The 13,289-nt window shown below is 36.7% G+C and overlaps 1 protein-coding gene across 1 annotated transcript; it reads right to left on the bottom strand.

The window, feature by feature from the left end:
* Window positions 1–9,032: 9,032 nt before the first annotated feature.
* LOC129966418 (uncharacterized) lies at window positions 9,033–10,301 on the bottom strand. The gene has a single exon (XM_056080840.1). The coding sequence runs from the start codon at window positions 10,299–10,301 to the stop codon at window positions 9,033–9,035; it is 1,269 nt and encodes a 422-aa protein (XP_055936815.1).
* Between the last annotated feature and the right edge of the window lie 2,988 nt (window positions 10,302–13,289).

Below are 13,289 nucleotides of genomic sequence, written 5' to 3' on the forward strand. Positions count from 1 at the left end.
ATCATTAACATCTTAATTATCAGAAGAATACAGATCTAATTTAAGAATATGCTTAGTATAATTCACAAATAATGAATATTTACAATAATGAACTCCAAATGTTATCATATTAATTTTTAAATCTGTTTCAAAGTCATTAACCTTGTAATCGGTCATGTCTGTGCATTCAGCAACAAGTATTTTTACTGTTATAATGTTTTTTTTCTCAAAATAAAGAAATAAAATATTTAAATTTAGAAGCAGATATTCTGTTTTGAAACATACAACTTAAGTTGTATGATTGCAGTTTCTCGAATTTAAACTTTTGAAAATTATGAACATGTGAAAATTTTTAGTAGAAAATGGAATCAGATGACCAAAGAGTTTTATAGATTTTTTTCAATTATTTTTAATTGTTAAGACATTTACAATGAAGTTTAAGTAAATATAAAAATAATCACAAGAAAAAATATTTAAAATACTCACCTGAAAGAATAATATCGGAGGTAGCTTTGAATTTCAATTTAGAATAGAGTAATAAAGAAAGTCATTTTCAAATAAAAACACTGTAGTAACTGTAGAAAATAACAGAAAACCAAAATATTTTATCCTTCAGTAAGGAAATATTTATGGAAAATAAAAGTAAGGCATAATTTTTGAATCATTCAAACACTTACATTTATTTATTAATTGTCAAATTACAAAACAAATAATATAAAAAATAACAAGTAAAAAAAAGCAGATATTCATAGCTGTTATACATTTTCTTTATGGACGGTAGGAAAAAAAAGGGAGAAAATATTTTAAGAATGTCTTCTTCTTTATTAATTAGTTTATTATTGGAGTAGATAAAATACGCTTCTAAAATAACGTGAAATTTAAAAAAATTTATCAAATTCTTACTCAGTGTGAAAGAAAAATCATAAGAAACATGAGAAACTATTTTAAATGTGTTCATACGTATGTAATTATTGAAAATGTATATTTCTTTAAATTCAAGATATTTAAAAGACATTTCACTTATGCGCAAATACTTATTATTGTAGCATTATGCATTTGTATGAAATGTGAGAATATGATTTCTTGATTATGAAGGAGTGCTTCTAGTAATAGCCATGTTTGCGCACAAAGACTCATTTCAAATCATGATAGGTTCATTCAAAGGATTTGAAGATACAATACACGATGTGTTAACCTAATACAAGACAAAGAAATGAAAACAACAGAAGGAAATCGTGGAAATAGTACAATAAAAGAAACAAATGTTTATAATCATCTCAATTTAAGAGTAAAATACTTAACTACTTCATATTTAACCCTTTAGCAGAACATAGATAATCATTGAAATATAATGTCAAGGTACCATTACAAAAACTATTTATTTAAAGCCTTCAATAGTTGAATTTATATTTTCAATGACGAAGAGCGCAGCCATCCATGTCACCATTTAGGAAATTTTTAGTTTGATGAATTTTAAATTCAGCTTTTGATAGCATAAATTAACATCTATGATCATTTAAGGGAAGAATAATATGGATAGTTCAAAATAGTTAGTTCATTTATTATTTCATCAATCGCACATTATTTTGCAAAACGTATGTAAATATTGAAATTAAATCTAAAACTAAAAATTCTTATCTTATTTCAACTATTCTAACCAGCATCTGAAACTAAATATTTTAAAAATGAAACATACAATAGATGGAAAACCATTTTTTTTTTAAATAGAAAGAAGGTTTTATCAACAATACGCAGAAATGTAGGGGGAAAATCCTATTTCGTTCAGAACTGATACAGCATGCAAAAATGTTTTTTTTTTAAAGTTTAATTAAGAGTTTATTTTATTTAAGGAGTTACACGCGTATTAGTTCATAGAATACACTGAAGGAAAGCGCAGTGACAAAAGTTTCTCAGGAAAATCTAGTTCCTACTGAATCGCCAAGCCTCATTTGGATATATCAAATGTCGCATTCAAGAGATTAGCCATCTCTATGACAAATGCATGTAGTAAATGGAAGCAGGAAATATCATCTTTTCTGTTACATATCTTTGAAAAAGCAAGACTTTTAATCTTATTGACATAAAAAAAAATTTCAAATAATTTTCTTTTGTTGTTTCATTTGAAAAAAAATAATTTTTGGTGCTTTAAAGTAAGCATATTAAAGACTGAAGCTTGACTTTTGAGTTTAATTAAATTAGAATATTCGCACATAATTGCAATGATATTTGTGTCTGTTTTTTTTTTTTAATTAAGCATGGAAAAGGTAAGAAGCGTTGTTCATGAATTTATTAAAATCGAAAGAGCAAGTAAGTGTGAATTCTGAATTAAAAGATACATATGAAAGATCATCAGTAAGTTTAGTTCGTGACATAAATCAGGTACTTACTGTCTTATTAATACATTAATGTGTTTAAAGAAAAACTCTGCGGTTCTGTATATTGCCTTTAATGCAGGATCATCAACATTAAATCAGAACTATTATGGCGAAATTGTGGAAAGATTGTACTATTTTTTCGGCACTGCAAATTATTTTTGACATATTCATTAATTATTTTGAAGATTATATCTTAGAATTTAATATTAAAACTATTTATACTACTGTAAATGAAACGTTATCGAAGTAACTACAAAAGACTAGACTGTTTATTAAAGACATTACACATTTAAAATGCCATTGCTAGGAGAATTATAAACAGTAAAAATAAAAGCATATATTTTTTTAATCCAGCATTTGTAAAAATTAAATGTAATATTATTATGAAATGTTTTCATCATATCTTAGCATTATAACGTATTTCCATCCCAAGAAATAATTTGATAAATTACTACCAATTATAAATCAATTGAGAGCGAAACAATAATGACTTCAGAAATATATAAAAAATTAGCTAGATAGGTTTTCGTATTAAGGTGGCATATATTATTTGAAGAATCTCAGCGCAATTTAGTAGCATCTTCTAAAGACACATTTAAACATTTTTTGCTATTAGGAGCGACAGTAATATTTGAATATCCCGATTATGAGTCTTCAAATAAAAGTGGCCGCGCTGGTCCACTCCCATTCACCAGCCACCTTCAGCGCCCCACCAGTGGCCGAGCGCCGAAGCTCTTTGAACTGGGAGGCGGAGTCCTCCGCTGTGGATAGCGGATATCTGCCGGACTGGCTGCATGGGGTTTACCTGGTTTCCCCATGCTTTGCACGAGTGTGGGCCAGTTTCCTTCCAAAGCCCTTCCAGGAAGGCACTTAGCGCACTCCAAAACCCTCTATTCGGCATCACTTCTTTCCAAATTGATTGTTGAAGGGACCAGTTAGTTAAGCATCATTCACACATATACAATTCCAACATTTAGGTTAATTAAACGATTTAGATATAATTAAATATTTAAGTCTGCAGGAGTGCACTAAGTTGTTGTGGACGCGTTGATCCACCCCCCTACCGTCAACGCACGACACTTTAATTTACTCATACCCCGAATCTATGACCAGCAGATGGAACCCGTTTCTTAGGCGTGTGCGAGGGAGGTCGAGGTTTGTTCGACCTCCCGGGGCTGTCCCGGAATGTAGTGATCGGAGTGCAGGAGGACAGCCCTCGAGGGACTCTGGTAGCCGACCTCCAAGTGGTGTTCCTCGGGCAACGCTGCCAAGAAACTGAGCAGCGGCTGACGGGCTACTGATATTCTAAAAATTAATAAACACTAAGACAATATAAACGTCCCTTTAAAGATCGTCTTGATTTTTATAATTTAAAATTGAAAAAAAAAATTCCCCTCCGTCATTAAGAATAAAGATTATTAAATCTTCTTGAGGTCTATTAAGAACACTCTGATTGGTTGGTTGTTTGTTTTATTGGCACAAGAGCCAGTGTAGGCTATACTGCGCCAGACGTATGGTTAATAAATTTTTTCCTAATACAATCTAAAAAAATGACTTTAATAGGAATAAAAGATGCATTAAAAGCCGACGTTAGAATTAAAACGAAAAGGTGGAAAGTTGAACAAATTTAAAATTATGAAGTTTAAATGGAATTGTAAAAACCAATTGCCCTAATAAATTTAAAAAGGTTTTTGTGAGGATTCTCTCCCAACAGTGTTGGCATGTCTAGTGATGAGGAGTTAAAATACCGTAAACGATGAAAATTAAAATCAGGGCATTCAATAAAAATATGACGAATCGTTAAAAGCACTTGGCATCTCGAACAAAGAGGAGCCTGATCACCAAATAGAAGATATTTGTGAGTAATACGAGTATGACCAATGCGGAGTCTAGTCAATTTGACATCGAGCTCACGCACTGGATGAGAGGGCCAGGATATAATTGTTGGTTTTATGCTATGCAATTTATTATTTATCTGCTGATTCCATGATTGTTGCCATAACGAATAAATATGTTTTAAATAAAGGTTCTTTGCGTCGGAGAAGGGTATTTCATGCTGCATAAACAAAGTTGCTGTTTTAGCAGCGTTATCCGCCAGTTCATTTCCGATTATTCCGACATGACTTGGGACCCAGCAGAATAATAATTCATAGTCTCTATTCTTTAGAGTCCTCAAAAGATCCAAGATTTCCAAGGCAATCGGATGAGGCCGACTATGAAAATGGGAAAGAGTTTATACTGACAGCATGAGTTCCCTAGAAACACAAAATTTGCGTTCAGAGCTTTGAGAAATTTTCGGTAAGGCATAGAAAATTGCTAATAATTCGGTAGACAAAACAGAAAGGCATGTATGTAGACTGTAGCCGAATGTTTGTGTTTCAAACACAATACCACACCCAACATGATCATCTGACCTAGAACCATCTGTAAAAATAGGTATATAGGATGAAAACTGACAGCGATGAGAACCGAAAAGTGTTTTAAAAACCACAGGGGCCGTTGTAGACTTTTCGAACCCACAGAATGGGTTTAAGAAGAAAAATTCAGGAATATCCCAAGGTGGAAATGAAAATAAATTAAATGACTGAATATCTATATCACTTAGTTCAGAATCAGCGAGAAGCAATTTTACTCGTTCACAAAAAGGAAGAATGTTAGATGGACGGGCTGCGTAAAATCTCCTAAGCCGAGCGGGGAACATCATAGAAACCAAGGGATGTTTTCGAACGGATAATGACCGGAGGTAATACTGGACATATATTTTTTGGCGCCTCAAATTTAGCGGCAGTTGGTGACATACATTGTAAAGACTTTCGACTGGTGAGGTTCGGAGTGAGTGAGTGAGTGAGTATTACACTAGCGCAAGATCCATTCTCTGGATAAACTGCGCCGCAACTAGATGAAAGCTTTAGCGTTACATCTTAAAAATATGTATAAAATTTTTACAATCCGATATTAAAAAACAACTATAAATTAGGAACAATGATAAGAAGGTATCAACATTTCAAATTTCTTTGATAAAACCAGCTTCTTTTAAATAAAGGAAAATATTAAAATGCGGTTTACGTCCAATTAAAAGCGGAAGACAAGGAACAACTGTATTAAAATACTTAAGACGCAATGAGTCCAGTGTCTGACATTCAATCAATATATGTCGGATAGTTAAACTCTCACCACAACGACTACAAGTTGGTGGTGGCTGCTTCAAAAGTATATATTTATGAGTTATGCGAGAGTGTCCAATGCGTAATCTTGTAAGAATAACATCGCATTGACGATTTAGGGAGGAACACCAAAGATCAATAAAAGGTTTGACTGTGTGTAGTTTGTTTTCTGTCTCGAGATTCCACTGGTTTTGCCAATTTTGGAATAACCATTTACGAACGGAAGAACGTACGTCAGCATAAGGAATGGCTTGTTTGTAGGATTCGTTTGCTGATTTTGCAGCAATATCTACTATTTCATTCCCTTGGATACCTACATGGGAAGGAATCCAACAGAAAAGAATTTCAAAACCATTTTGACATAATTCCTTTAGCAAACTCCTGATATCAGAAATATATGCATGATTGTGCGTCTTTTCAATAAGGGCTTGAAGGGCACTCCAAGAATCGGAATAAATGATTGCCTTTCTAAACTTGTTCTTGGCAATATATTGTATGGCACGATATATAGCTATGACCTCCGAGGTAAAAACTGAAGTAAATTCGTGCAATTTCTGACCTACAACTACACTCTCACAAGCAAAAGCATAACCAACATGAGACTCGGCTTTGGAACCATCCGTGTATACAGGAATGTGATCACTGTACATATGTCTATGAGCAGAAAAAAGTGCTCTAAAAATGAAATCAGGAGTATTGGACTTAAGAAATTTTTGAAATGGATAAAGCAAAACAACATCAAATTGACACCAAGGTGGTACACTAAAAGGACTTTCGTCATGAATTTCAATATTATTGTAACTTTCTGGTAAGAACTTCAATATACGTGTTCCCAGAGGAGGTATACAGGATCTGCGGACGTTGAATAGTGGAGATTGACAATTTAAAAACATTCTCCTTAAAGGATGAGATCGGTTAGATAAAACACGGAAATAGTAACTGGCGGACAACATGTTTCGTCTAAAAGACAACGAAGGTTCACATGTTTCAACATATAGACTGCTAATCGGGGATGTTCTAAATGCACCGCAGCATACACGCAGAGCTTGATGATGAACGTAATTAAGCCGAGATAAATAAGAATTTCGAGCCGAACCATAAACACAACAGCCGTAATCCAATTTGGAGCGAATAACGCTTCGATATACTTTCAACAAACTAGTGCGATCAGCACCCCAAGCAGTATTTGACAAAACACGAAGGATATTCATCGATCGCAGACATCTGTTCCGTAAATCCATGATATGGGGGAGGAAAGTCAAGCGTTTGTCGAATATAACACCTAGGAATGTATGCTGGTCGCATATAGTCAGAGGATTACCGTTCAGTGTTAATTCAGGATCTGGATGTAGTGGCCTTCTACAAAAATGCATACATACAGTTTTTTGTGGAGAAAATGTGAACCCATTGCTTTCAGACCAGGCTACCATGTTGTTAATTGCAATTTGTAATTGCCGTTCTATAAAACGCATATCCCTAGCAGAACAGGAGATCTGCAGGTCGTCAACATAGATGTTTTTATATACAGTGGATGGAATGACGGATAAAATTTGGTTGATTTTTATAATAAACAGAGTCACGCTCAATACGCTGCCCTGCGGTACACCCTCTTCTTGACAATGCGCTTTAGAGAGAGTATTTCCCAAACGGACTCTAAATAGTCTGTGTGCTAAAAAGTTTTTAATAAAAATAGGTAAATTTCCACGAAAGTTAAAATTAAACAAATCCTTTAAAATTCCAAATCTCCACGCTCTATCGTAAGCTTTTTCAATGTCAAAAAAGACAGACACCAAGTGGTTTCTCCGTACAAAGGTATTTCTTATATCTGTCTCCAAAGCTACAAGATTATCAATAGTGGAGCGTCGCTTTCGGAAACCACTTTGGAAAGCGGATATAAATTCATTTTTCTCTAACACGTATATCAAGCGTGCATTCACCAATTTCTCAAGAAGTTTGCTCAGACAGCTAGTCAACGCAATAGGCCTGTAATTCATGGGGTTTTGAGGATCTTTATTAGGTTTTGCTATAGGGATTACAATCGCGTTATTCCACTGAATAGGGAAAACATGTTCCCTCCAGATTCTGTTAAACATATACAGGATATTTAACAAAGCATCATGAGAAAGGTGTTTAAGCATAGCATACGTGATTCCATCCGGGCCAGGAGCCGTTTCTTTTGTATTTGATAAAGCATGCTGTAGCTCGAAAAGGGTAAAATCCGAATTATACGGTAGAAATTTGTTTGTATTAAAACGCAGAGTGCTTCGTTCCGATTTACGTTTAATTGAAAGAAAGTTCTCAGTATAATTGTTAGAATTGCATACGGATGCAAAAGTTTCAGCGAGAGTATTCGCCATTTCTTGGAAGCTAGTAATTTCTTTATTGTTTACTTTTAAACAAGAAAGAGGGACTTCAGGATATATCCCACAAGCTTTCTTTACTCTGATCCACATTTCTTTTGCCGAGACAGAAGACTTAATACTCGATACGTAATTCACCCAACAATCTTTTTGACTGCGTCTTCTGATTAGTCGTGCCTTACTTTTTGATTCATTATAAATTATGAGGTTTCTTGTTGTTGGTTTTCTCCTGAATTTATTCCATGCTCTTTTTTCTCTTTGCCTAGCTTTAGTGCATTCTTGGTTCCACCATGGCTTCCGGTATTTCGGAAAGCAGTTTCCAGATTTTGGAATAGCTGAATCTGCTGCTCCTATTAATGTGTTAGTAATTAAGTGAACTACTTCATTTATATCTTCAACCGTTACCATTGTTTTTGTAATATCTGCTAAAACAGAAAAAGACGTCCAGTCAGCTTTTGAGAATAAATAACGGGAGGGTCGTTGCATTAGAGAGCTATTGGAGTAAACGGGCTCTAAGAAAATAGGAAAGTGGTCACTTTCAAAAAGATCATTTCCCACTCTAAAATTAAATTTCGGTGCCAAAAATGGTGTGCAAATAGCAAGATCTAATGAGTGAAATGTTTTATTTTGCTTATGAAAATATGTGGGTTCTCCATTATTTAAGAGGCAAAGAGAATGAGAGTCAATTAGTTCCTCAATTTGTTTCCCACGAGAATTAACATGCTCATTACCCCAGAGAGGGCTATGGCCATTAAAGTCTCCAACTAGGATTAGAGGGGGTGGAAGCTCATTTAATAAGGCATTAATGTCTCTTTGGTCTATAGGTGCATTCGGTGGTAAATAAATGCTACATACTGTGATCAGAGAGGGAGCCATTATTCGGACTGCAACTGCCTGTAGATTCGTGTGTAGAGAAATAACAGACGATGGACAGTCATGAGAGACTAAGAGGGCAACACCCCCAGATGCTCGATCAGAATTAACGTCCTTTCGAATCAGGCTGTAACGCCGAATTTTTGCATTATCTGATGGCTTAAGAAAGGTTTCTTGGAGCGCAATGCAGACGGGATGAGTTTCATTAATGAGATCTTTAATACGCGATATTTTATTACGAAACCCGTGGCAATTCCAGGAAAACAGAGCTTCCATAAAATTCACTCTTTATCTGGAGGCTTTTTCTTTTTCTTAACACCCTCTGCAAGATTTTTCTTTAGTGAAGCGGAAGAATCCAACTCCATATCTGAAAATTCAGATGATGACGTATCGATTTTTAAAAAATCTTCAGCAACATGAGGCCTTGTTGCAAGTGATTTCAATTTCTTCCTGTTTTTCGCAATTTGTTTTTTTGAAACATCAGAAGTTCGTGGTGCTGACTTTTTAGGAGACAAATTTTTAGAGGTTACAGAAGTTTTTTGAAGCTGAACGCAAGTAGATGACATGTTAGTGGGCAGTACTGGATTAGTAATTGCGCAGTTACAGTGAGTAATATTTGCATCAGTTTGAGAACAGGATGTATTCTGAATAGATTTAACAGCAGATGAGTAGGAAACACCAACTTTTGGAGTTCTATCGTTCACCATTTTTCGCGCTTCTGGGAAAGTTATATTCTTTTTTATCTTAAGGGAAATTATTTCTTTTTCCAGGATCCATTTAGGGCAGGACTTGGAAAATGCAGCATGGGAGCCAGAACAGTTAACACATTTCGAAATATCGGATGTGCAAGCATTCATTTCATGCCCAGATTCTGCACATTTACCACAGATATTTTCATTATTTCGACAACTGGTTTGCGAATGCCCATACCTCTGGCATTTGAAACAGCGTAGAGGATTAGGGATGTAGGGTCGAATTTTGCAATTAATATAACCTCCTTTGATGGATTTTGGCAAAACCGGCGTTTGAAATGTTAGAACAACATGTTGCGTGGGAACAAGCCTGTCACCTCGTCGAATATTTATGCGACGAGCGGCACAGACATTTTGATCTCGTAGTTCTTCTAAAAATTCTGTTTCAGAAACTTTTATAAAATCGGGTTCAGAAAGGACACCACGTGATATATTCATCGTTTTATGGTAAAATGTTTCTACTGGGAAGGAACCCAGGGTTGTCATTTTACTGATCTGCAATGCTTGTTTTTCAGACACTTGTAATAGTAGATCACCAGAACGTAATTTTTTTATATTTTGTACCTCACCAATAACAGATAAAATAAGTTTATTAATGAGAAACGGAGAAATGGAATGAAAAGTGTTAGCTGTATGAATGACCATGTATCGAGTAGTATATTTGGCTTCGACGACGTTAGATAAAGACCCCATATGACATTGATAAAGATTCAGGTCCGGCGGCATCGCCCACCACGGAGCCCAACAAGGGATGGTAGTTGCCGGCTCTGGAAACATTCCAACCTCGGCACTTGCCATAATGCTGACCAGAACCTATACGCTGGGAGTCACCCCCGGGGACAGTGACCACCCTTAACGCCAAGCCCAAGGAGTGACCCCTTCGCTTGATCCCTAGCAGACTAGTAACTCAGGTTGCTAGCTACCGGCCGATTGATACACCGGGGACCACAGTGCACCGCCCGTCTAATGGGTCGCCACGCACGGCAAACACGTGGGAGTATTTGCTGTCCATGAGAAGCAGGAAGCAAACAGAGCGGCGACAGCTTCTCATGGAGAGCTCCCTCGCCTACCCTCGAGGGAAAGAAAAAAAGGTGACAGTAGAAGGCGTAGGGGAGTGGAAATGTAAAGGGAGTAAAGATCCCTGGGTACCTCGGGATTGGGACACCCGTACTCACCTATAGTAGGTGAGCCCCTGAGGGGGGTGAGGTTCGGAAAGCTCCTGAGCAGATTCTCAGGGCAGTGTAGTGTATAGTATCTAGTCTACGCAAAACGGAGGACCGTGCAGAACCATATACCATACATCCATAATCAATACGGGATAAAATAACTGCTTCATAAATTCGAAGCAACGATGTACGGTCTGCTCCCCAAGAGGTTTTAGAAAGTACTTTTAGAATGTTCATTGACCTGTCACACTTCTTCCGCAGATATAAAACATGCTGAAGGAAAGTGAGCTTACGATCAAACACTACTCCTAAAAACATTATTTCACCAACCACAGGGATTGAGGTATCCTTAATATTAATTAAAGGGTCCAAATGAATTTCACGCTTCCGACAAAAGTGAACGCATTTACTTTTTTCAGCGGAAATCTTATGTCCGTTTTCCTCACACCAATCTATTATCTTATTAACTGCAACTTGTAGCTGACGCTCTATTAGATGCATATTGCAACCTTGACAGGAGATCTGAAGATCATCCACATACAGGGTGCCCTCGACAGATGGTGGTAAAATGTTAAGAATTTGACTAAAATGAATTATAAAGAGCGTTACGCTAAGGACGCTTCCTTGTGGAACCCCCTCAGCTTGAATAAAAGAATCTGAATAACAATTGCCAATTCGAACATTAAATTTTCGCAAAGATAAAAAGTTTTTTAAGAAAATAGGTAAATTTCCCTTAAAACCAAAATTGAAAAGAGTTTTAAGAATGCCAAAGCGCCAGGTACGGTCGTAAGCCTTTTCAACATCAAAGAAAATAGAGACCAGATGATTTCGGCGTACAAATGCGTTGCGTATTTGGGTCTCGAGTAAGACGATATTATCATATGTTGAACGTCCTTTTCGAAAACCACTCTGCAACTGTGGAATGCATTCTTTCCTCTCCAGTTCAAATACAAGACGGGCATTTACCATTCGCTCAAGCGTCTTGCACAGACAACTTGTGAGCGCAATTGGTCTATAATGCAGAGGGTTAGACGAATCTTTCCCGGGTTTGAGGATTGGTATCACAATAGCTTCGTGCCATTGCGAAGGGAACCTCTGTTCAATCCATATACGATTGAATAGACGCAGCAGATTAGAGAGAGAGGACGTAGATAAATGGCGAAGCATATTGTATGTAATTCCATCCGGTCCGGCGCTAGTATCATGTACTTTAGATAAGGCCAATAGCAGTTCATGCATGCTGAAATCGGAATTGTAAGAAAGAGATCTTCGGGTGGAAAAACGTAAATTCTTCCGTTCCGCTCGATTCTTAGTCGCCACGAATGCGGGCTGGTATGAATCAGCAGCGGAAACTTGTGCGAATGCTTCCGCGAGAGTATTAGCAACGTCTAATGGAGAGGAAACCGTACCACTTCCCATCTTCAATACAGGGAAAGAAAAATTGTTATAGATTCCGTTTGCAGCCTTCACCTTCTTCCAAAGCAATTTCCTAGAAATAGAGGATGTAATGGACGAGATGAAGCGAATCCTTGATTCTCTTTGACAATGTCGGCGAATCCGCCGTGCATTGGCTCTGGCACATTTAAAAGCAATAAGATTCTCTGTTGAAGGGTACCTTCGAAAAATGTTCCATCTTTTCTTTTGTTCTTTGTGGCTGTCACGGCAAGCCTCATTCCACCACGGGCGACGAAATTTTCGTAAACGTGGGGAACATTTGGGGATGGTGTTATTAGCGGCAAATATAATGCAATCAATAACATTTTGCGTTGCCTCCGTAATATCGGAAGTATTAACCATAGTCTCGGTAATTTCTGCCAGCTGTGTGAAAGTAGCCCAATCTGCCCGCTGGAATAGGAAACGTGGTGGATGTAAGGTCACACCACTTCTATCAGCATGTGAGATTATTAAAGGGTAGTGATCACTGTTGTAGAGATCTTCACTAACAGCAAAGTTCAAGAATGGCAATAAGTCAGGAGAGCATATGGCCAAGTCAATACTGTGGAAGCTGCGTGTGGGCGCATGAAAGTATGTCTTCTCTTCATTATTGAGCAGACAGAGACAGTTATTAGTAATAAACTGTTCGATCTGTCGCCCACGAGAATTTGTACTATTCGAACCCCACATAGAACTATGAGCATTGAAATCCCCTATTATCAGTAAAGGCGATGGAAGCTGGTCGATCAAATTGTTAAGGGCCTGTTGGCTAATGACATCATGAGGTGGCAAATAGACACAGCAGACTGTAACCAGTGTTCGGATGTGGACTTGAACTGCTACTGCCTGTAGAGAAGTATGTAAAGTAAGAGGTGTGCTCGGGTATAGATTTGAGGTAAAAATACAGACACCACCAGAACTATGCCCTGTAGTGCCTGCATCTTTCCGAACACAATTGTAGCCACGTAATTTTAATGGATTAAGGTTAATTGGTTTTTATGGCGCAAGGACCAGGTCTGATCATTCTGCGCCAAACGTTTGTTAAAAATGGCTTTCGTGTTAAAAATTAAAACATTTTAAGTAGATACAATTAAATATGCTGTAAAATTTGAATATCTTTTAAAAAAGTAAAAATATTTGGATGAGGGTTATCTCCTAAAATGTCATTTAAGTTAAAAACAGTCGC

The sequence above is a fragment of the Argiope bruennichi genome, chromosome 4 (assembly GCF_947563725.1).
Source record: "Argiope bruennichi chromosome 4, qqArgBrue1.1, whole genome shotgun sequence".
In the NCBI taxonomy this organism is placed as follows: Eukaryota; Metazoa; Arthropoda; class Arachnida; order Araneae; family Araneidae; genus Argiope; species Argiope bruennichi.